Consider the following 21,154-nt stretch of genomic DNA (forward strand, 5'->3'; position numbering starts at 1 on the left):
AAGGAGAGGATTGCCAGGTGAAAGATCCGAGGTATGGTCATGTTTATAACCTGAAGCCACTTTCCAATAAAGACATAAAAGTGAGTACAGATGAATATGACTACTACTTCAGAGTTTGTGGAGAAATAACAGAACCTTGCAAACCAGAGGCTCACACTGTGTCATCATGCCAAGTAAAGAAGACGGACAATACTTTCAGAAAAGTAGCAGGTATAGCACTTGATTGGAAGGAACTTAGAGAATGGGAAGATTAACCAGGGTGTAATTGAAGCTACTGTGTGATTGTCGTGGTTTAACCCCAGCCAGCAACTTAGCACCATGCAGCCGCTCACTCACTTCCCCCCCTCCCCCAGTGGGATGGGAGAGAAAATTGGGAAAAGAAGTAAAACTTGTGGGCTGAGATAAGAACAATTTAATGGAACAGAAAAGAAGAAACTAATAATGATAATAGTAACACTAATAAAATGACAATAGTAATAATAATAGGATTGGAATATGCAAGTGATGCACAATGTAATTGCTCACCACCCACCGACTGACACCCAGTTAGTCCCCTAGAGTCGATCCCCCCACCCCCACTCCCCCAGTTCCTATACTAGATGGGACGTCCCATGGTCTGGAATACCCCGTTCGCCAGTTTGGGTCAGCTGCCCTGGCTGTGTCCTGTGCCAACTTTTTGTGCCCCTCCAGCTTTCTTGCTGGCTGGGCATCAGAAACTGAAAAATCCCTGACTTTAGACTAAAGACTACTTAGCAACAACTGAAAACATCAGTGTTATCAACGTTCTTCTCATACTGAACTCAAAACATAGCACTGTACCAGCTACTAGGAAGACAGTTAACTCTATCCCAGCTGAAACCAGGACAGTGATACAAGAGGGGTTCTTGCTAATCTTGTACATCTTATGAGATAAAGCACCCTACCTCTTTTGTTTGATGTGCAAATAAAATGTCATGTATTTAGTTATCTTGACACACAATTAGGAATGAGCTCAACCTTACTGTACTGGAGTAGTACTCATTCAATAACTAGGTCACAAGTTTTAGAGGAAGGTTGAGGTCTTTCTATCAGTACTTTATTGTGCATGTTATTGCTGTCTATGTAACCCAGTTGCCAGAGGCATTACTGCAGTCGTGTATTCACTGGACTAGGTGCTTACTTTTCTCAACTCTTTGCTTCTAGGCTTGCTTACAGAAAAACTGACTTTCAAAAATGGTTTAATAATGATTAATTACACCAATGGAGAAAAATGTCATAAAATATACGAAAGATCAACTGCTATATTGTTCTATTGTGACAAGACTACATCTGAGGTTAGTTTCAAAACATATGCTTCCTGACGTACTGTCTCCCAGAATTGCCCACTTAATGTGTGGGACAGTAAGGTGAAGAACATGAACTAGCTTCCTTCAAGGACTGCCTAATCATTTATAGATTAGGCAGGAGATTGAAAGGTCCTGTGAGGTAATAAAAAAATGAGGAATGTTTTGGGTTTCCTATTTAAGGAAGGTACCTTTGTCATGCCCAGGAAAGTCAGGGCATGTTGTTCCTTTTAAGGGATGCCTGCCATGAGCAAAGCTTTTGGAGATGTTGGGAAGGGATGTTCTCCCAGAAATAATGGCAGTTTCTTTGTAAGAAATAAAAGGTAGGAGAATGAATCTGCAGGAAAGCAGGTATTACATGGTCACACCAAAACAAGCTGGTTACTTGCTTTTAGTATCTCTCTCTGCACTTGTGCTTTCCTTCCTGTTTTTAAACAATGGTGCCTAGAGTTAATTTTGCTCTTCCCTTTATTTCATGGAAGAGGCAGAAGCGCCTAATGGCTGCCATTTTATCAGAAGTGTGCAAGTGGATAAACTCAGGTTTGGGAGAAGCCATGCTTTTCAGAGGCATAGTGTGGTTCTGAGATAATATGTAAATAACAGGTTCCTGGATCTTCTTGAAGCAAGACTGAGATGTTTTGGTAGCTTTGGTGTGTCTAGATGAGAAAATAAGTTCCCTTTTGTATTTTGTTCTTTCAGCCTGTATTTTTGAAGGAGACTCCAGATTGCACCTACATGTTTGAATGGCATACTCAGTATGCTTGCCCACCCGTTAAATCTACTGAGTGCTCCTACAAGTAAGTGTTTCCTCAAACTTGAAATGGAGCTGTATGATGACAGAAACAAATACAGCCTTACTGCAACTCAGTGCAATACTGCCACTTTAGCTATTGTGTTTTGACTTAATCAGTTACTAGCCAATGTGGCATTCAATGCTGCAGTGTATTTTAAGTAACTTTTGCAATTTGTACTTCCTAAAACTAATTTCACTAATTTCACCAAAGAAAAATACTTCCTTTGAGCCTCTTCTGGGGAATAAGCTTAGTATCAAAGTGAACCATTGGGTACGCAGTTATTGATGATTGAACTCTGAGTATGTTAGATTGTTACAAGTGTCTAGTTATTATTTAACTACAGCTAATTTAAGCAAAAATACAACTGCTGTCTGTTTGGAACTTCCACCAAACAATGTTCCAGGAAAAATGTAATCTATTTCTGTCACAACTGAGTATTAGCTGATTAAAATTTGATAAGTGGGGTCAGATGTGGCTAGTAATTGGCCCAGAGTTTTAACATCTGGCATCATGATAAGTTTCTACCCTAAGGTAAAAACGATCCACTGTAAGTAACTGTGCATTTGTGCTTGCCATGCACTGAAAGCCTGCATTCTTCAATGAAAAGTTAGAATTAGTCTTGCATTGGCTGAGGGCAGTGTGCATGTGGACAGTTACTGCGGGGATGGCTGGTGCAGGGATATATCTCTGTACTGAATTTGAGGTTTGTAGGGAGTGATGAGTCTGGTGCAGATTTCTTTTCCAGCATGATACTCTGCTTATAGAGTTATTAGGTTAAAAGTTATTGTAGTAACTTAAGAATTGTAACTTAGAATAACTTGATTTTTATTTTTTTTTAAATGCCTCTTAACTTGAATCCTTTGTCTTTCTTACAGGGATGATGAAGGAAACTTCTATGACTTTTCATCTCTGACCCGGCATAGAGAGAATTGGGAGGCAATTGCTCTGTCTGCTTCTGCACAGAAATACTATATTAATGTCTGCAAGCCGTTGGTACCATATGGTGCTGCACGTAAGAGCAAAATAAAAACATATTCTCACTGTAGCTAGGGGAGGCGAGTGGTAGGCCAGTAATGCTGGCTGTTGTTCAGAGTGAAAAAAGTCACAAAGCAAAGTATGTGGAGACAGTGGTGTAATTTCAGCACCAGAGGGAAAGGTAGATTGTGGGCCTTATTGTCATTTCCTTGGCAGATGAGATTCACTAGAAGCTCTTATCTTCTCTTAGTAACTTCAGCACTCTAGCTCTTCCATCGTTATCCAAAGTCTCCTATAGCTCTTAAAGATTAAAGTAATCTTTTGGTGCAAGATGTTAACTTCAGAATTTTCTCTATGGCATCTTCTGACTGACTCCATGTTTTGTGGAAGACGAGGTCACAGACTCTAGCCTTTCACTCTGTGTAGTAAGTAGTCTGCTTCCCCAGTAGTAGCTGGCACTTACTCTGCATGACCTTGAGTGAAGTGAGGTGATTGCTGCTACCTGTGATTTTTGGGGGAAAAACCACCCCAATGAGTATAGTTTGGACAGTGGCTTCGAGAGAGATCAGCCATGACATACCTGAAAGTAGAGTAGTGGAGTTTTGTTCTAGGCAAGTAAGCCGTAATAACACTTGGAGTAATAACGCAGTTTTTGTTCACCTGTGTAGGTGCCTGTCCTTCTGATGCTGCTGCCTCCCTCATGGAGGGTGCAAAATGTACAAGTCTTGGGGAAGTGGCTGATGGTCCCCGGTGGGAAAACGGTATTTCTATTCTGAAATATATTAATGGGGAGCAGTGTCCAGATAAAATTCGCAAGAAAACAACAATATTGCGCCTCAAGTGTGATGAGAGCAAAATTGTAAGTGAGCCCCTTCTGGTGGGGTTTTATGTTTTCATGAGTTGTTCATACCACTGTAGGTGAAGGGAGTATGGTGGGCAGTTCTTATCTGTTCCCTAATCGTCTGTAGTTGGATGGAAGCCAGTCTTGTAAGCAGACTGGCTTATAAGTACTTGAACTTTAGATGCTGAGCAGTTTTTAAGTGATCTTTTTGTACACTCTGCTAGCACAGATTTTGTCATCTGTAATAGCTTCAAATTGTCTGTTTGTGTCTTGAAGGTGAATGTATTGCAGGTTGGGAAGTCTCTCAAGTAGGAAATAATGCTATTGGCTGTGTAGTTCTTAACTCTTGCACATCTGTATGCCTTGCCACAAGTACTCTTCTATTGGTGAGATGTCTTACCCTCACCTTCTGGATTTTCTGTTGCCCAGCTAGGCTGCCTTTAGCTCTCATCAGTTTTACTGCTCCCGATAATGATTCTGTACTGTTGTGTATTCAAAATAGTCACAATTAAATACTCTGTCCTTGGGTTTATTCATTGGGCCATGATGGTCTGTTAAGTCCTAGAACTGGCACTCAAATTGAGCTAAACTACAGGCTTCAGAGATAACCCTGTGGCATGAAACCTTACAGTATCACTCTGTAGAGATGTCGCTCTCTCCACTGTTTCATGTTCAGGAATCAAAGCCAGAACTTATAACGGCCATTGAAGATTGTGAATATACCTTCTTATGGTTCACTGCTGCTGCGTGTCCTCTTAAAAGCAATGTGCAAAATGACTGCCGGGTAACCAATCCTGCAACAGGTAAGGATGAGGCCTCAGGATTTTGTATGTGGAAGAGGCTGCTGGAAGTGGCACTACTGTCTTTGTGTTCTTGAGGGACTTCATTAGTAAAGGGCAGTCTGACGCATCCTCTGGATAGTGACTAACAAGCTTATTGGTGGGTAGAAATATCTTGTAAGCTACTGCAATGTCCCTTGGAACATAAACAGTGTATAGTTCTGCAACTAGTTTTACCTCTAATTATTAATATGAATTAGTAACTGTTTGCCTTTCTAAGCTAGCAGGCAAGTAGAGGCTGGTTGACCTTCCTACTACATTAAGTTACTGAAAGCTTTTAGTAGAAAGAAATGTCTTGATTTTGAATCTGAAAAAAAATTAAATTATTCCCTGATCTGCCTACAGGCCACCTCTTTGATTTGACGTCGCTAAAGCGAGAGTCTGGCTATACCATTAGTGATTCACACAACAGAAAAATTGAGTTGAATGTTTGCGCTGAAGCTAAAAGTTCATGTGCTAATGGAGCTGGTAAGCATTTTATCCCCTCTGATACTGTAATTGTGGACTACAGAATACCCAAAGGAAATAACTTATGCTCAAGTTTACAATAAAACGCGAGGGGCAGGTTTTACTGCAAATGTGGAAAGAGTGAAGAGCACAGCTGTGTGACTGAATTGGCTGGGAAAAGATCCTAAAACTGTTCTAGGAAATGAAGTGACGTATTCCTATCAAACTCCATTCCTAAACTTACATGGGCTCACTTGCAGTCCAATCCCTCTGGGTCCGAATGGGTGGGTATTCTTTTGGACATGAGGGCAGGAGTGTAGATACTTCTACTTCACCTCTTGACTGTTGTGAAAAGGAAGAAGTTGCAAGCTTCCAGCAAGAGTGAGCTGAGCACAAAAATTGGTCTGTGGTGAGGTATTGCTGTAATGCATCTGCACTGAGCCTTTGGTCTGCACTTCAAACCCTTGCCAATCCTCTTTCTAGCTTTCTGTTCTGTTTTGGATGCTTCTGAAACATCAGTAGAAGTTACCTTGTATTTTAAGCTGCTTACCATCAGGCTGAATTGCTAGCTCTTCTGTCAAACTGAATATGAGATGATACTTAAGCATCTTAAATACTAAAATAGGAGTGTTGCTTGTGAATTAAAAATTATTTTTGTGTAGTTAGAAGAAAATACTGGATTGATTTGGTACTTAAGAGGCATCTTAATGAAATTATATATAATCTGGCTGACATTTTGTGTTAATCTCTTGGTTTTCAGAGAAGTGGTAACCAAACACTGTGCTTTGTGATTGTTTAAATGTGTATAGATGCAGTACATTCTGCTGGTTAATGAAGTGTTAAAGACAATATTTGGTCTTTGTTTCACTGCAGTTCAGCTCAGTTTAATGGCAACTCTGGATGGTGTGAAAAAGCCTATCTTTCATAGGAAAATTAAAGTGAGACTAAAATCTTAAGTTTCCTGCTGTTCATGTTGTAAAGCACAATTCTGAAGGGCAATTACATCAGACTTGATCTGGTTTGTTAATTTTTCTTTTTTACTTTAGCTGTCTGCATCACTGGTGGTCCAAAACCAATTAATGCTGGAAAACTGAGTAAAACTTTAACTTATGAAGATCAAGTATTAAAGCTTGTCTATGAAGATGGAGATCCTTGCCCTGCAGACCCTGAACTGAAACATAAAAGTTATTTTAGCTTTGTATGCAAGTCTGATGCTGGAGATGACAGCTGGCCTGTTTTTCTGTCTTTTGACGAGCAGACATGCACTAGTTACTTCTCTTGGCATACTTCCTTGGCTTGTGAGGAAGAGGTAAGAATTACTTCTACAGAAAACACTTGTGGGACTAAATTTCAGGGGGGATGTTGTGGTTTAACCCCAGCTGGCAGCTCAGCCCCACTGAGCTGCTTGCTCACTCCCCTTGCAGTGGGATGGGGGAGAGAATCAGAAAAGTGAGAAAACTCGTGGGCTGAGATAAAGACAATTTAATAGGTAAAGCAAATGTCGCACACAAGCAAAGCAGAACAAGGAATTACTTCACCACTTCCCATGGGCAGGCAGGTGTTCAGACATCTCCAGGAGAGCAGGGCTCCATCATGCATAATGATGACTTGGGAAGACAAACGCTGTCACTCTGAATGTCCCCCCTTCCTTCTTCTTCCCCCAGCTTTATACACTCAGCATGATGCCATATGGTCTGGACTATCCCTTGGGTCAGTTGGGGTCAGCTGTCCTGTCTGTGTCCCCTCCCAACTCCTTGTGCCCTCCCAGCCTCCTCGCTGGTGGGGTGGGGTGAGAAGCAGAAAAGCCCTTGGCTCTGTGTGAGCACTGCTCAGCAGGAATGAAAACATCTCTGTGTTACCAACACTGATTTCAGCACAAATCCAAAACATAGCCCAATACTAGCCACTATGAAGAAAATTAACTCTAGCCCAGCCAAAACCAGCACAGGGTGTTAGGCATAGTAGTAGTGTATGTTTTAAATTCCTTGAGGGAAGGGTGTCTTCCTGTAGTACAGAACCCAAGTTCATATAGAAGTCCTCAAATACTTTTCTTACTGACTTTTTCAGCAGTGATGAAAAATACTTGGCAAACTTCTGGTCCGCATTGAGAGCCAAGTTAAAACTTTAACACCTCAGAATAACCCCTCTGTGGTACCTACTTGGCTGCTTTTCTGTACAGCTCAAACGGAAGCCATAAGTCATCATCTTGGGAATTGATGGTGAAGATCCTCCAACACAACAGGCCAACAGAGCTTAGGTTGAATTCAGGACAGCAGCATCTCTGTGCATGGGGATAGTCTTTGTTTCTAAGCAAGTGACTAGAGGCCAGGCAAGTGTATGATCAGTTTGCTCAGTGCAAAAACTGATAGCATGAATTTAGGATCTGCCTCTGCTGTATAACACATACTGTAATAATGTGATTTGGTCAACTCTAGATGAACTGGTGTTCCAGACAATACTTTGAGCTAGTCTGACTTCAGTCAATTTTAGCTAGTTAAATTGTGACCAGTAGTGGGTGCACAGAGTAACAGCCAGCAATAGGAATAGAAAGCTAAATGAGCTATAGGGTGACTTCACATCTTTTCTTAACACCTGAACATTACCTTTTGTGAATCTGCCTAATCATTCTTTTCGCTGCCTTGATTACTTCTAGTGTGAGCATCATTCTCTGTGACAAGTTGTTTTTCCTCCTCGTCACTGTCTCAATACTACCATAGCTTTCGCTTCCATTTAGAAAAAAACATTTTCCAGTTTTCCTTTCCCCTGACAGAAACTGTCACGTGTCCCCTCTTTCTTTTCTAAGATTTCTGCTACACATAGCTCTGGCTTCTTCTTTAGTCGTATGTACCATACTGCAATACAAATCGACAGTGCCTAAAAACATGGTTTTCTAGCCTCATTTGTGCATTTCTGGTCACTTTTCACAGGGTATCCACCGTGACCCTTGCTATTTCAGTGTGGTGATAGCTAGGTAGCAGTGACGATTATTTGTCCTGAAATTAAATGGTAATTTTGTTAGTTGCTCCTTATCTAATATCTAAACAATAGACTTCCCAGATTCCAGGTAGGCTGTCAGTAAGCTTATGTGCTTTAAGAATGCATGAAATTAAGTTCTGAGGAAACACAGTGCTCAAGCCATCAACTTGCAATACAATAACTTTACATTGTTATAACCAAGCTTGTTTATCGGAGTTGGTTGAATGATCTGTGCGAGATGGGGAGAGGAAAGGACTGTAGGATCTACTGATCTTCTGAAGACACATTGATTATGTATGCTGGAGTATGCATGCCAGAGCTTTACGTCTTGGTATTGTTCTGATATGGATTCTATTCCATAAGAATGTTTAAATGATTGAGGTTTTTCATATGCAGCTTTTAGGTGCTTAACAAATGCCACTTTACTTAAATTTGAAACATTTAAATGCAGCCACACTTCTGGTCCTACAAAGGACATGATGTTTGTCAATAAATCAAAGCAAGTAATAAAAGAGTAAAAGCAATAAAATGTACTTTCTTGTAGGTGAAGTGCTCAGTATTGAACGGCAGTTCCGTTATCGACCTGTCTCCTCTGATCCATCGCACTGGGTATTACGAGGCATTTGTGGATGAAGATATAACAGATGTTTCTCCAGACTTCTACATCAACATTTGTGAGCCTCTCAATCCTATCAAAGATGTCAATTGCCCACCTGGAGCAGCTGTTTGCATGGTTCCTGTTAATGAATCGCCAATAGTAAGTACTATGCCTGGAATCAATGAAACATGCTTTTCCCTGCTAGTTTAAAACAGTATCCCTGCCTAGAGACTTGGTTTGCACCAGAGGCTTGACAATGGGTTAAAGAAATGGAATACAAAACTAAAATCTACCCTGCAAAACTCCCTTTCATCCCTTTTTCCCTGCAAAGAAGTATTTTCCTACACTGAACCCCAGTGATTTATTTGGGTGTCAGAAGATTCCATACCATGACAAATATATGAAAAATTACTACAGAGAATTTTTTGGCTGTGTGCCAAATACGGAGACTGATAAGCAGAATGCCTTAGTCTGCCATTCTGTGGCACAGAAATAGCATGCTTGGTCGCATGATAGCCTGTTACAATATGAAGCAGGACATGTCCTAGCATGCTCCAAAATGCATTTAGTACTTTCATGTAAGAACTTGACAGCTGCATGAATAGCAAGCCTGTGACAGGATGTTGCTTAACTTGTCTGTGTTACCTTGAGAGTTGGAGGTTCTTACCTTTTGAGGTCTTGTCTGTGAGCTGTAGAAGATGAACATAAAAAGTTGAGATTGTTTTCCATGATCTTACATGTTGATCTAGGGACCTCACACCATTGTTAATACTATGCTATTTTTAAGTGATGTGTTGGTATTTTGGCACAATGATTTAAAGAATAAGCTACCTTTAAGATAGCTCTTACAGATAGTTCTTACCAGAACCTCTCTGGCTTTTGTCAAGCTTAATCAAAGAGTGTTTTGAGCTGCTCAACTTGTGTTTTGTTAGGATTGAAATATAACAACTATTCTTTGAGTATAGAATGCAGTTTTCAAAAGTGCAATAGTTGAGTTCCCATGTAAACCAAACAGATGAATCTGAATCTCTGGGGTGATCTGAAATCTAGGTGTGTCCCGTATGTCTCTTAATACATATTTTTGCTTATGTAGGATATTGGTCGTGTTACTGAACCTCCCATGTTAAATGAGGCAGTAAATGAAGTTTACATCACTTACAACAGCACTACTCCTTGTCAGATAAACAACAAATTGAACTATACTTCTCTTATTGTATTTCACTGCAGCCAAGGAACTAGTCTGGTAAGACATCTATTAAACTTATGTTGATATTGGAATGCAATGAGAAGTGGATAGTAACCAGTGTTAGCTTTGTTTAAAACTAAATCAAGGATTTGTTTCTAGCTTGTAAGGATGGACTTGTTTAAACAAGGAATATACTTAATATTTGTATTCTTAACCAGGTAAAATTTCATAGAGTGCATGAACTTTAAGCTTGAGAGCAGCAGGTTCTGATGGTTTCAAGGATCAGATTCCACTGAAGTAATGTAGCGATAACTTATTGCTGGCATTAAACTTCATGCTGTATTGCACCTTGTCTAGGTCCAGAAGCTTGTACTTGTACCACAAGCTAACACAAGAACCAGTGTAATTGTTTGTAAAGCTATTACAGTGAAATGTTTCCCCTGTGTTGTAACCCTTTCCATAATCATACACAGCTTTAAAAATTTGCATTTAGATACCTATGTTTTTATTTTGTGTTGACACCTGAACACTAAATTGAGGTTGTATGGTGGTGTGAATCTAACACTTCTTGAATTTTTTGGATGCTTTAACAAACTGTAGAGAAACACTTAGGTATGATGTTTGACAAACTAGAGCTTGTTGAAGATGCTCAGTGGAACCTTTTTCCATCAACATGGGGCATGAGCTGAAACTCTAGGCAGCTCTGAATATTACACAGGCCATACTCATATTTTTATTTAAAATATGACAAAGGAAGCAGCATTCTTTCTAGACCTTAACTCAGTGAACTTTCTTAATTTCTCTACTGTGGAGAAACACAGCACTCTCACACTTTTGTTGCTGCTTGCAACTAAGCTGAACATCAAAATCTGGACCCTAGTTAATAAGAAAGCTTGTATACTTCAATTACTGCTTTGACTGTGTTCTGGAGCTAGGTAGAACATACTTCACTTGTAGCTTTTTTGGTACTGGTTCTAATATGAAGGCATGATGTGGGTCCTACAGCTCATAGTCTAGCCTTGGTAATAACTGAGGTTCACTGTTGAGGTGGGGGGGGAATGCAGAAAGAACAACAAACTCTCCAATGTATCTTGCTGTGTTCTTTGGTAACAGGGCAAGCCAAAGATGATAAGGAAAATTGACTGCAGTTTTGTGTTTGAGTGGGAAACTCCAGTTGTGTGTCCTGATAAAGTGAAAACTTTAGGATGCTCTGTGACTGATGAACAGCTACACTATACTTTTAACCTGACGAGCCTTTCTGGAAGATCATTCGAGGTAATGCCTTCTGATGGGGTGTGGGTTTTTTTTTTGTTTTTTTTTGTTTGTTTGTTTGTTTTTTAATTGCTTATTGCTATCAACATTTTAAAACTGAAGCAGAGGTTTCTTTTAAGCATCCTGGGGTGTGAGACAAGACTGAAGTGTGTACTGCAGCTGTGGTCAGTGTTGATATTTGTTTGGCCTCTGACAGAGGGAATAATATTAGAGGGAATAACATTAAAAATCTGATGTTTTTGAGAGGTAAATTCATGGATATACTGATGGGGAACGGCAGGAGAAATCTTCACCTGTGGCAGAATCCTGAACATGAAAACAAGTCTGCTGAACAGACTATATATATCCTTGGTCCTATGAGTGTACTTTATCTGCAACTTTGCCATATTAAGGAAGGCCAGATGTGCAGAATTAGTTATCTTATTTTCCTCCTGCATTATGCAAGTACTGCATGAGACTTGGTTTATAAAGCACTCATGTGGTTCTTTGTTAAGTATTGACTCTAAGCTCTGAGGCAGCCTTGTTTGTGATGCTTCTGGATGTCCACACAGGTATTTTCTGGATCCAACAGTTACCATGTTGGTGTGTGCAGTAAGGCAGCAGACTTGCCCCAGGGAAAATGCAAAGATGGGGCAGTGTGTCTGACATCTGAAAGTGGTGTGTCATCTTTTGGAAACATAAAGGAAATGAAAATGGACTATAGCCACCAGGATGAGACAGTCATCTTGCAGTATACAGGAGGTGATCGGTGCCCTCCAGGTGAGATTGAAGCAGACCCATTCTTTATGTAAAAACTTGTCAGCTTTTTTTACCCTTAAAGTATGAGGTTTTGTTATGATAGGAGGGAAGCAATATGGGTTTTGCATACATGAATAGAAACATGTAGTTTTGTTAAATCACATGCACGATGCTAACCTGCAACATCAACATGTATCTCCTAGAAAAGAGAATGCGACTTTTCTATAGGGATGATTGCAGCTAATTGTACACTACATCCTAGTTTTCTGATTGGGTTTAGACTCAATGTTCCAGTTTTTCTGTTGTCTGCCTCTGCCTATGACTTTTCTTTAGTATTGAAGTACAGGCTTTGGATATTGTCCTGAATATGGATATGCCTGCTATTCTACTGTGTTTTAAGAGGATATACCTTTCCTTCTCAGTGACTGAAAAGGGAGAGCTTTGTGTGTTCCCCTTCAAGTACAAAGGGAAGACCTATGAGGAATGTATTACAGAAGAAAAGAATAGACCATGGTGTGCTACAACTGAAAACTACCAGGGAGATAGAAAGTGGGGATTTTGTGGTAATGGTAAGAACTTCCTATACTTCATGTGCAAAGATCTGAGCTAACACTGGGAGTTAGCCTTTATGATGCCAGGCAAAAGACATCTGGTGCAATACAGTGGAAGCAGAGGGATAGGAGTGGGCAAGACAAGGAATCTATGGGACAAACCTGACTTTACTCAAGTGAGTGAGCAAAATATTTCTGAAAGAAGAAGTTCAAGTCATAAGTGATGACTCTGCTTTGATGGACATCAGTTGTTTTGGAAGGAACACTACTTTCTAAAAAGCATGAAAGCTAACATAGGGAATAAAATTGCTAGTTAAAGTGTTTGTGCCTATTTGCTATCTGAAACAACACCTGATTAAAATTTTTGTTGATACTGCACAATTGCTACACTAAAATCCATACATGCCTGAAAGTGTCTTGCAAAAATTTTTTTTTTCCCTAACCTTCCCCCCTTATAGCAACTGCAAGAAGGGAATCTACCATTATCTTCACATGTGATGAAAACGCTGGTGTTGGGAGACCGCACCTTCTGAGTGAGACACTTGGCTGTGCTGTGACATTTGAATGGAAGACTCAGACTGTTTGTCCTCCCAAGAAGATGGAGTGCAAGTTTGTCCAAAAACACAGAACTTACGACTTGAGAATGCTCTCTTCCTTGACGGGCTCATGGATCTTTTTCCACAATGGGAACTCGTGAGTAATGAGCAACTCCCAGGGAGCAGCTTGCTAATCAATACAGTTGAAGTTGTAATGTGGCATAGTACTTCTGTTTGGTCCCTGTTCATAGTCTGTTTAAATTGCTGACAGTGTCTTAAAACTGTCGATGCTTAACACTGCATGTAGACAAAAAACCAGAAAGGAACCCATTTTATCTGAAGAGGATGAATAATTACTGCCTGCATCCTCACTGCTTCCCTCTATTGGTAACCCTTTTTAAAGGATGAATAAGCCTAAACTAAAAGCTTTTTAAAGGCTTTCTATTTAAACTGCTGTCTTAAAGTAATTTTGTAGTTTAAATGCAATTTTTTTTTATTCTAATTGCGTTGAACAAAAATCTTAATGACTTAGTTGCTGTCTTTTGATTCAAGCGTGTAACTTTTTGTCTAAAGTTTAAGTAGGGCTTTCCCCCCTGCTGTTCCTCTAAGTATCAATTTAGAGGAAAATATGAATGGCAGGAAGTCATCAACCTCTCCAGCCTCCCCACTCCAGCTAGCAAATAGAAATGAACTGGCAAGGATGAGAGCATCTAATTCTAAACATGATAAACCATGGGGTAGCAAAACTGTTTCATTCACTGCCTTGCTACTAGTTCCTCTGTTCTAATAAAACTTAACTGGTATAGCTCCAAAGAGATGCTGAATTTAGGATAGTACTATAACCTTCATAGCTGAAGAAACTTTTGGGCATTTCTTGACTCAGTTCCAATTTCTTGTTTTGACCTAGGTCAAAACTAACTAGTGAACTAATCTGGTAAATGATCAATTTTTTTGCACAGAGTCACTTACTTGAAAATGATGGTTAGAAGTAGTCTGCTAAACCTTAGTACATGCTTTATTCTGTATTTAATTTCTTTGAACATGGCTAGCTTCCCATGAGGATTCTAAAGTTTGTCTCGCTATGTCAGTTTAGCCTAAATTAATTTTAAAGTTTTGTCTACCATGTTCTCTATAGGTACTATGTGAATCTCTGTCAGAGGGTACATGAAGGACCCACAGGCTGCTCGGAAAGAGCCAGTATTTGCAGGAAAAGCAACAATGGAGATGTTCAAGTTCTTGGACTTGTTCATACACAGAAGCTGAATGTGACAGGTAGGGTTACTTTTTGTTCCTGTATAGAGCTAGAGATGGCTAAATCTTAAAATCTAGCTATAGTGGTTCTTAAATTATGGTGAAGCCTTTATTTTGAAATATCTTTACCAGTAAATCCTCTGTTTAAAAACAAAATCAGTAAATGCTACTACTCAAAAGTGGTGTTAAGCCATGAGAAGACACTGAATTAAATAAACAGTGTTGTCATTAAAGCTGTAAGAAGTGAATTGTCCATCTGAACATCAAGAAATACTTTTTTACTGTGAGGGTGATCTAGCACTGGCACAGGTTGCCCAAGGAGATTGTGGAGTCTCCATCCTTGGAAATACTCAAAAGCTATCTGAATATGGTCCTGGGCAGCCGACTCCAGGTGACCCTGCTTGAACAGGGGGGTTGGACCAGATATGACCTTCAGAGGTGCCTTCCAACCTCAACCAGTCTGAGATTCTGTAATTGTGGGAGGGGGAGTTATATTTGTTCATCCTGTTTTGAAAGACTTGTTCTATGTCCACTAACTTCTTCAATTAAAGCAGCATGTGAAAGATGACTAAATGGCTGCACTCTTGAGGAATAAAAAAACCCTCAACCTTACTCAATTTTTCAGTTTAAAGAATACTTTTTTAAATTGCTGCTGACTCTGTGAAATTGAGAGAAATTTTCAATCCAGCTACAAAACCAATGGGATGTATTACATGTGTTTATTACCTGAGTTTGTTTATAAATGGATATCTTCATTTCCTCTTATGTTTAAAAAATGATGTCTTAAATGTAAACTTTTGTTATGGCCATACTGGTGACCTGAACACAGGGTACGATGTAAATAAAAAGGTGTTTGAGGAGTGATTTTTTAAATGATCATCAGTGTGAAGGCCTCAAATTACTGAAGTGCTGCAATTGATATATGGTCTATGTAGGGGCAGGGGGAAAATCCTAGAAGGTAATCTAAAATAATGAAGTCTGGAGAATGAGCAAAGGGAATTTCTGACAGTTGCTTACAAAAACCTTGAGTGTCACCACTTTTTCTCTTCTAGGTGATACAGTGTATATTAGTTATTCCAGTGGGCAGGAATGCAGGAAAAACAAGAAAGTAACAACAATTATAGAACTGAAGTGTGCAAAAACAGTTGGCATGCCCATGCTGCAGAGGTGAGTTACAAATTAACATACCACTGATCTTCATGGTTTATTCCTTTGTACCTCTCTAGTGAACTGTAAGTCTCAAGGCAGTGACTGTCTGTTCTGTTGGATAGTCCCTAAGATAATCCTTGGTCTGTACTTGTAAGACATGGATCTTCTGGAGTTTCTGCACCTGTTCACTTCCATAAACAATTGTATTCTGTATTTATCTTAAAATTTCTGGGCAAAAACATTAAACATTGTATTTCCAAATTAGATCTGACAATGACTGGGATGTTGTTTTCAATGTCAGTTGTAATACAACCACTCTTTGCTCAAAATCAATTTAGTAGAGAACATTTACTGTAGGTAAGTGATTGAGCTAATAAAATATGGTTTATTGTTGCCTCAATACGGATTATTTAACTAGAAGTTGTCCAAGGTGAGGTATATATGCATGATCACAAATACTAAGAAAGCTTGATGGCATTTTGCTCAGTCTTGTTTTGGTGAACTGTATATTGCTTGTAGAATTCTGAAACTGAGCAAGATGCTCTGTATGAATCAAAAGAACTAGGCAGCAAAATCTGACTAGTTTATACTCCTTGTCCTAGTTAAACAATGTGCAGCACATTAAACCTGCCAAGAGCAGCATGACATGTTTGTTAGCTAAAATATTCTGATAAAACCCTCTGATACACTGTGTGACTTCTGGAAATTTTGAAGTAGGAAGTTCAAGTGCAGCCAGGGTTTTTTAGGTCTTGGAACTGCAAAAAAGTGCAGTGCAACTCAAGTAGCTTTTTGAGTGCTACTTGACAATTTCAGCTTACTTTTGGCATGATGCTTAGACAGCACATTCCCACACATGGGTTAGCAGCAATGTGTCTTCCCTTTCTCAAGATACTAAGCACTTTTTACTGTTCCCTAGAGTCATGAGTTGTGTCTGTTATTTGGTAGGATTGATGAAGAAAACTGTGCTTACTACATCACTTGGGATACACGTGCAGCTTGTGCTGTGAAGCAGCAGGAGGTGGAGGTGCTGAATGGAACAGTTATTAATCCTGCAACTGGGAAAAACTTCTCTTTAGGGGATGTTTATTACAAGTAAGTAAAAAAACCCAAACACCCCCCCAACTAAAACAACAAAACCCCAACAACAACCAAAAACCACAGTACCATAGAACTATACTGCAAGAAAAGAGAGCTTGGTGTGAATATTCTGTTGCCTTAACAGTTCTTAGCTGTCAAGTGGAAATAGCACTAATTCACCTTGTACCAATGACCGACTTAAAGGCCTGATTAATAGTGCGGCTCACAGCTGGGCCTATAGCTTTAAGCATGTCCACGTGTACTCAAGACTAGTTTAACGCCTGCACATACTCACCTTGATGTTATATCTCTTTATTGTCGGTTATTGATCTTTTCCATAGTGTGTAGACATTAGTTCAGTGCCACAGAACCTGATTGAGATTGAGAGGCTAGAGTACTCCTTGGCTTTTTACATAAGACCTCTTTTCCTGCTCAGACAATCTATATGAAAGTAGGAACCCATGCTTCAGAAGCCTTAGAAGGACAGCTCTGGAGGAGTCATAGAATGATCAAGCATGACTGAACTCAGGAAAGGGAGGGGAAGACCAGCAGTTACACTGACTGTGCTACACATTGCACGTAACTCTGGTCCAGAAACTCTGATAAACTACTATATTTAACATCAGTGCTAGTGTTATGGAGGGAAATCTGCCCATACTAGTGTTACGGGAAGAATAAACTCTGCTTGAAGGGCACAAACTATTAGTGTGCAGGATTGGAGTAACTGAGTAGAAGTGTTGTGAATAAACCTGCTGTGCAAACATAGTGATAGCAATGCAAGTGTACAGAAAAAAACCAAAAATCAAACAGGCCTGGATGAAGGGGGAGAGGAAGTCAGGACAAAAACTTGGTGTAATGTGAGATTAAAGGCAAGTCATATTTGAGCAAGCTCAGCCTTCAAGCAGGTGGCTAGAACAAATAGCTCTGAATCTCAGAGCATTCTCACTCTGACCAGCAATGTGAAGGGATACAATTGTAAATAGTACTTAGGTAACACTTAAGGTAGAACTAGTTACCCTTCTGGAGAAGACAGCTAAGCTACGCTATTTATCATAGCTACAGAGCACACAATATGGTTCCTATGGTCAGTAGGCTAGCTTGTGTATGAGCTGCTGAATCATGCTTTTGTCTCCAGTTTGTCTTAATCCTTTGGAAGTATTTACATGTTCATATACCCATTGAGGGCAATATAACTAGAAAAGTTTGCTTTTTGTGCTTTCTTAGAAAGATTATGTTTATGCTAAATGTAATCCTCATTTGTAAAGTTCAGGAAGGAAGCCTCAGTCCTGCCTCTTTTTGGTTGCTGAATCAGTCACTCTAACTTGCTCTGGAATCAACCAGTGGTAGCAACTATCGCTGTTGCTGGTCTTATGTCTTGGGAATAACCTAAATATGTGAATTTAGACTTAAGGATAGATGTGCCCTCTGTTTCTTCAGGTTGTACACAGCTTCTGGTGACATACGGACAAATGGTGATAAATATGTGTATGAAATTCAACTTTCTGGTATAAGAAACTCAAGTTTCCCAGAATGCTCTGGAGCAAACATCTGCCAGGTTAAAACTAATGAACGTCGCTTTCGGAGAATTGGTTCTGCTAGAAAAGCTAAATATTATGTTGAGGGTAAGTACTTGCTCATTAGCCAGAATTGCTTGATGCTCTGTGTGAATTGCTTTGTCAGAAAATGGTTCTTGTTTAACAACATCTGTGCTAATCCCTTTCTGTAAAGGTATCCAGAGTCAGTCTAGCAGAATTTAGGTTGTTTCTTTTCTCATTGTGCAAGCTCAATTGCACATGTGGCCTTAATAGGGTTAGGGTTTGACACTTGCTGAAAGACTTTGGTAGAAACAATGCAAGACAGAAGACTTGGTTTTCTGTTTTCCTCTGTGCCTGTGATGCATAAGCAATGATTTCCTTTATCTAGCTACTTTTTCTTGTGGAGAGCTTAGCCCACTCTTCCATAGCAACTGATGGGATCAGCTACGTAAAAGTATAAGCTCACCTGCAGATACTGCAGAGTGTAAGCTGTTACTGCAGAACAAATACGTAACTTTCCAGGGTCTAGTGTTAATAGAGTGTTCTCAAGGAAGTAGTAAACTATAAGGTTTTCTTCTCGTTGTAGATGATGACTTGGATGTCATATTTTCATCAGACTCCAGATGTGGTAAAGATAAATCCAAGTTTGTGTCTTCAACCATTTTCTTCCACTGCAGTCCACAAGTAAAGGAAGGCATCCCTGAATTCCTTCATGAGACAGCAGATTGCCAGTATTTATTTACCTGGTACACATCTGCTGTGTGTCCATTAATGTGAGTAGTTAACTGTTTTCTGAAAGCAGCTGTTGTCAGCATTTCTCAGCTAAACGCTTGTTTGTGTTTGTTCATCAGTGATTGTGAAAGAGACTCATAGATAGATGGAATTGATGTTCATGTATGTAATGTTCCCCACATTGACCACTAAGTAAAAGCTTGCTGAGTTGATCTGGACCTAAAGCTGCTTGTTTGCATGGGAAATGGAGAGGCATGGTGGAATCAATATTGTTGTTCTCACTAAGTAAAACCTACTGTAGCTAACAGATCATGGTGTTTGATGTTACCGAGAGGAGTAACCGGTATTTGGGTAAGGTTTTTTGTCCTCCTTGCCTTACTGTCTGGAAAACTTTAAAGCCATGGCAAAGACGGGCCTTCCCCTCTATCTGCCTACTTCTTTAGGCTGGAGTGAAAATCATTACAGGTCTTAGAGGAGTAATGAGGTATTTCTGCAATTAATTATGATCAGCTTATCTAGAGATCCAGAAAGGAGTAATGAGGTGGCAGTGTAAAAAGCAGAGTGACTGTATCTAGGTGCTTTCTGGCATTCTTGACACATGGGCAGCCTCACTGCGAAGAATGGAGTGACTACTTCTAGGACTGTTTGCTTTCTGGCTGCTAGCTTGAAAACACAGGGAAACTGTTTGTTTATTCTGGCTTAAACAGGCATTAGCTGTTGAGGTCTGTGTAGTGCTGTAGTCAGTTGAAAGGTAAATAATCGCTGTAGCTTTTGCAGCTTGCTCAGGTGCAGGTTTGGTTCTAAAATAGCAGCTTTGTGTGGATACTGCTGCTGTGTAAACTCTAGAGTGCCTAATCATGCACTTCAGCCTTGATTGTAATCAGTTTTATGCACTGTTGGAAGGCATACCAGCATGTAGGCACAGTATATACATTTTTTTTTTTCAGTGGTTTTTACTTAGAATGAAATGCCCTGAATTCAGTTCTTTATAGCTGTTAGTTAGGACTGACAGGATGGTGTAGAGTGTTTAATTTCTTTGAATCTGCTGTTCCTAATCCAGTTTGATGCAACTGGTCAATAGGTCTTACCTGTCATTTTCTTCCCAATTTTATGTTATTAGATTAACCGATGATCCAAGAAGCAATGAGCACCAGACTGATCAGGAGGCCCAAGTACATAAAGGCCTTTCAAGGAGAAGTCAGGCTGTTGGTGCTGTGCTGAGTGTCCTCCTGGTTGTTCTCACTGCATGCCTAATAATCTTGCTGTTCTACAAAAAAGAGAGGAGGTAAGAAATGATTGGGAGGCTTTAGAAGTGTCTCTGGTGGGACTTGATTTCCTCAGTGAAAGGGAAGTAGTGAACTTTAGAGATTTAAGTTCTGTTTTTCTGTTGGCAGCACCAACTGTCAAACCACTGGTTTTTTTTTTTCTAATTCCTCATTACTGTCTGAAGATCCATGTAAAGAGTGCTGGAGTACACAGTTGAATTGGGGTAGTCTCCATTGTGCACAATGGCTAATTTAGGAGGATAAAACTATGTGACAACGTTGTTAGTATTTGATATCCCTCTCCTTTTATGGTGTCAAGCTGGAAACATACAATAGCAGCAAGGAACAAGTACAAGTCCTGCTGATTCTCTGCTTTCCAGACAAGTTTGGATTTTTTTCCCTTGGATATAAAGGCCAGAGGTGTTTCAGAACAGTCACCCTGACACTGTGATAAGGGGGAAGATGTACATCATCATGGACTGAATTTTGTCAATTTGAGTGGTTCAGGGTCAAGTGTCACTGCGATAGTTTGCAGCTTGCTTGGTGAAATGCTGTATGTTGATGGTAAAGATCCAGTGAAGAAAAGTGATGTCTAACAAGGGGAATACAGTCTCCCTAATGCAGTATTCTTCCCCTTCTTTAGGGAAATTGTAATAAACAAGATAACGAACTGCTGCAGAAGAACATCTGGTGTTTCCTACAAATACACAAAGGTAATACAGTGGCAAAATCAGAGGTTTTGTTTCTTGTCAAGTTTTCTTAATATGAAGCTTTTATTAATAAATAAATAACCCTCCTTAATTCCTAGTTCCTTCAGTGCATGGAAACCATACTGTGTGGCTTCAGAAAGCCGTGTAGCTGAGATGTCTACATTTATATTGTGAAATGGGAAAGGAAGATAGAGCTGAGGAAACGAAGAACAGTCCATAAATAGCCAAATAACACATAAATGTACAGGAAGAGAAAAAAGTGGTTTGGACGTAGTGAAAAGCAGTAGTAACAGGATGCTATTGCAGCATTACTATCTCAGGACTAAGTTAAACCCAAGGCCATGTGTGGTGTGGGGTCTG

The 21,154-nt window shown here is 39.8% G+C and overlaps 1 protein-coding gene across 1 annotated transcript in view; it reads left to right on the forward strand.

Moving 5' to 3' along the window:
- The window catches only part of IGF2R (insulin like growth factor 2 receptor), a 61,633-nt gene that overhangs the window by 38,704 nt on the left and 1,775 nt on the right, over positions 1-21,154 (forward strand). The window contains exons 27-47 of the mRNA XM_075036070.1: positions 4-210; positions 1,183-1,313; positions 2,022-2,119; positions 2,992-3,128; positions 3,760-3,950; positions 4,609-4,735; positions 5,117-5,239; positions 6,265-6,527; positions 8,739-8,951; positions 9,886-10,035; positions 11,092-11,253; positions 11,802-12,009; positions 12,411-12,557; positions 12,998-13,232; positions 14,211-14,347; positions 15,379-15,493; positions 16,421-16,567; positions 17,990-18,174; positions 18,674-18,860; positions 19,940-20,104; positions 20,728-20,797. Coding sequence (XP_074892171.1) covers positions 4-210; positions 1,183-1,313; positions 2,022-2,119; positions 2,992-3,128; positions 3,760-3,950; positions 4,609-4,735; positions 5,117-5,239; positions 6,265-6,527; positions 8,739-8,951; positions 9,886-10,035; positions 11,092-11,253; positions 11,802-12,009; positions 12,411-12,557; positions 12,998-13,232; positions 14,211-14,347; positions 15,379-15,493; positions 16,421-16,567; positions 17,990-18,174; positions 18,674-18,860; positions 19,940-20,104; positions 20,728-20,797 — 3,398 coding nt within the window. The remainder of the gene's footprint in view (positions 1-3; positions 211-1,182; positions 1,314-2,021; positions 2,120-2,991; positions 3,129-3,759; positions 3,951-4,608; positions 4,736-5,116; positions 5,240-6,264; positions 6,528-8,738; positions 8,952-9,885; positions 10,036-11,091; positions 11,254-11,801; positions 12,010-12,410; positions 12,558-12,997; positions 13,233-14,210; positions 14,348-15,378; positions 15,494-16,420; positions 16,568-17,989; positions 18,175-18,673; positions 18,861-19,939; positions 20,105-20,727; positions 20,798-21,154) is intronic.

The sequence above is a fragment of the Buteo buteo genome, chromosome 9, assembly GCF_964188355.1.
Source record: "Buteo buteo chromosome 9, bButBut1.hap1.1, whole genome shotgun sequence".
NCBI lineage: Eukaryota > Metazoa > Chordata > Aves > Accipitriformes > Accipitridae > Buteo > Buteo buteo.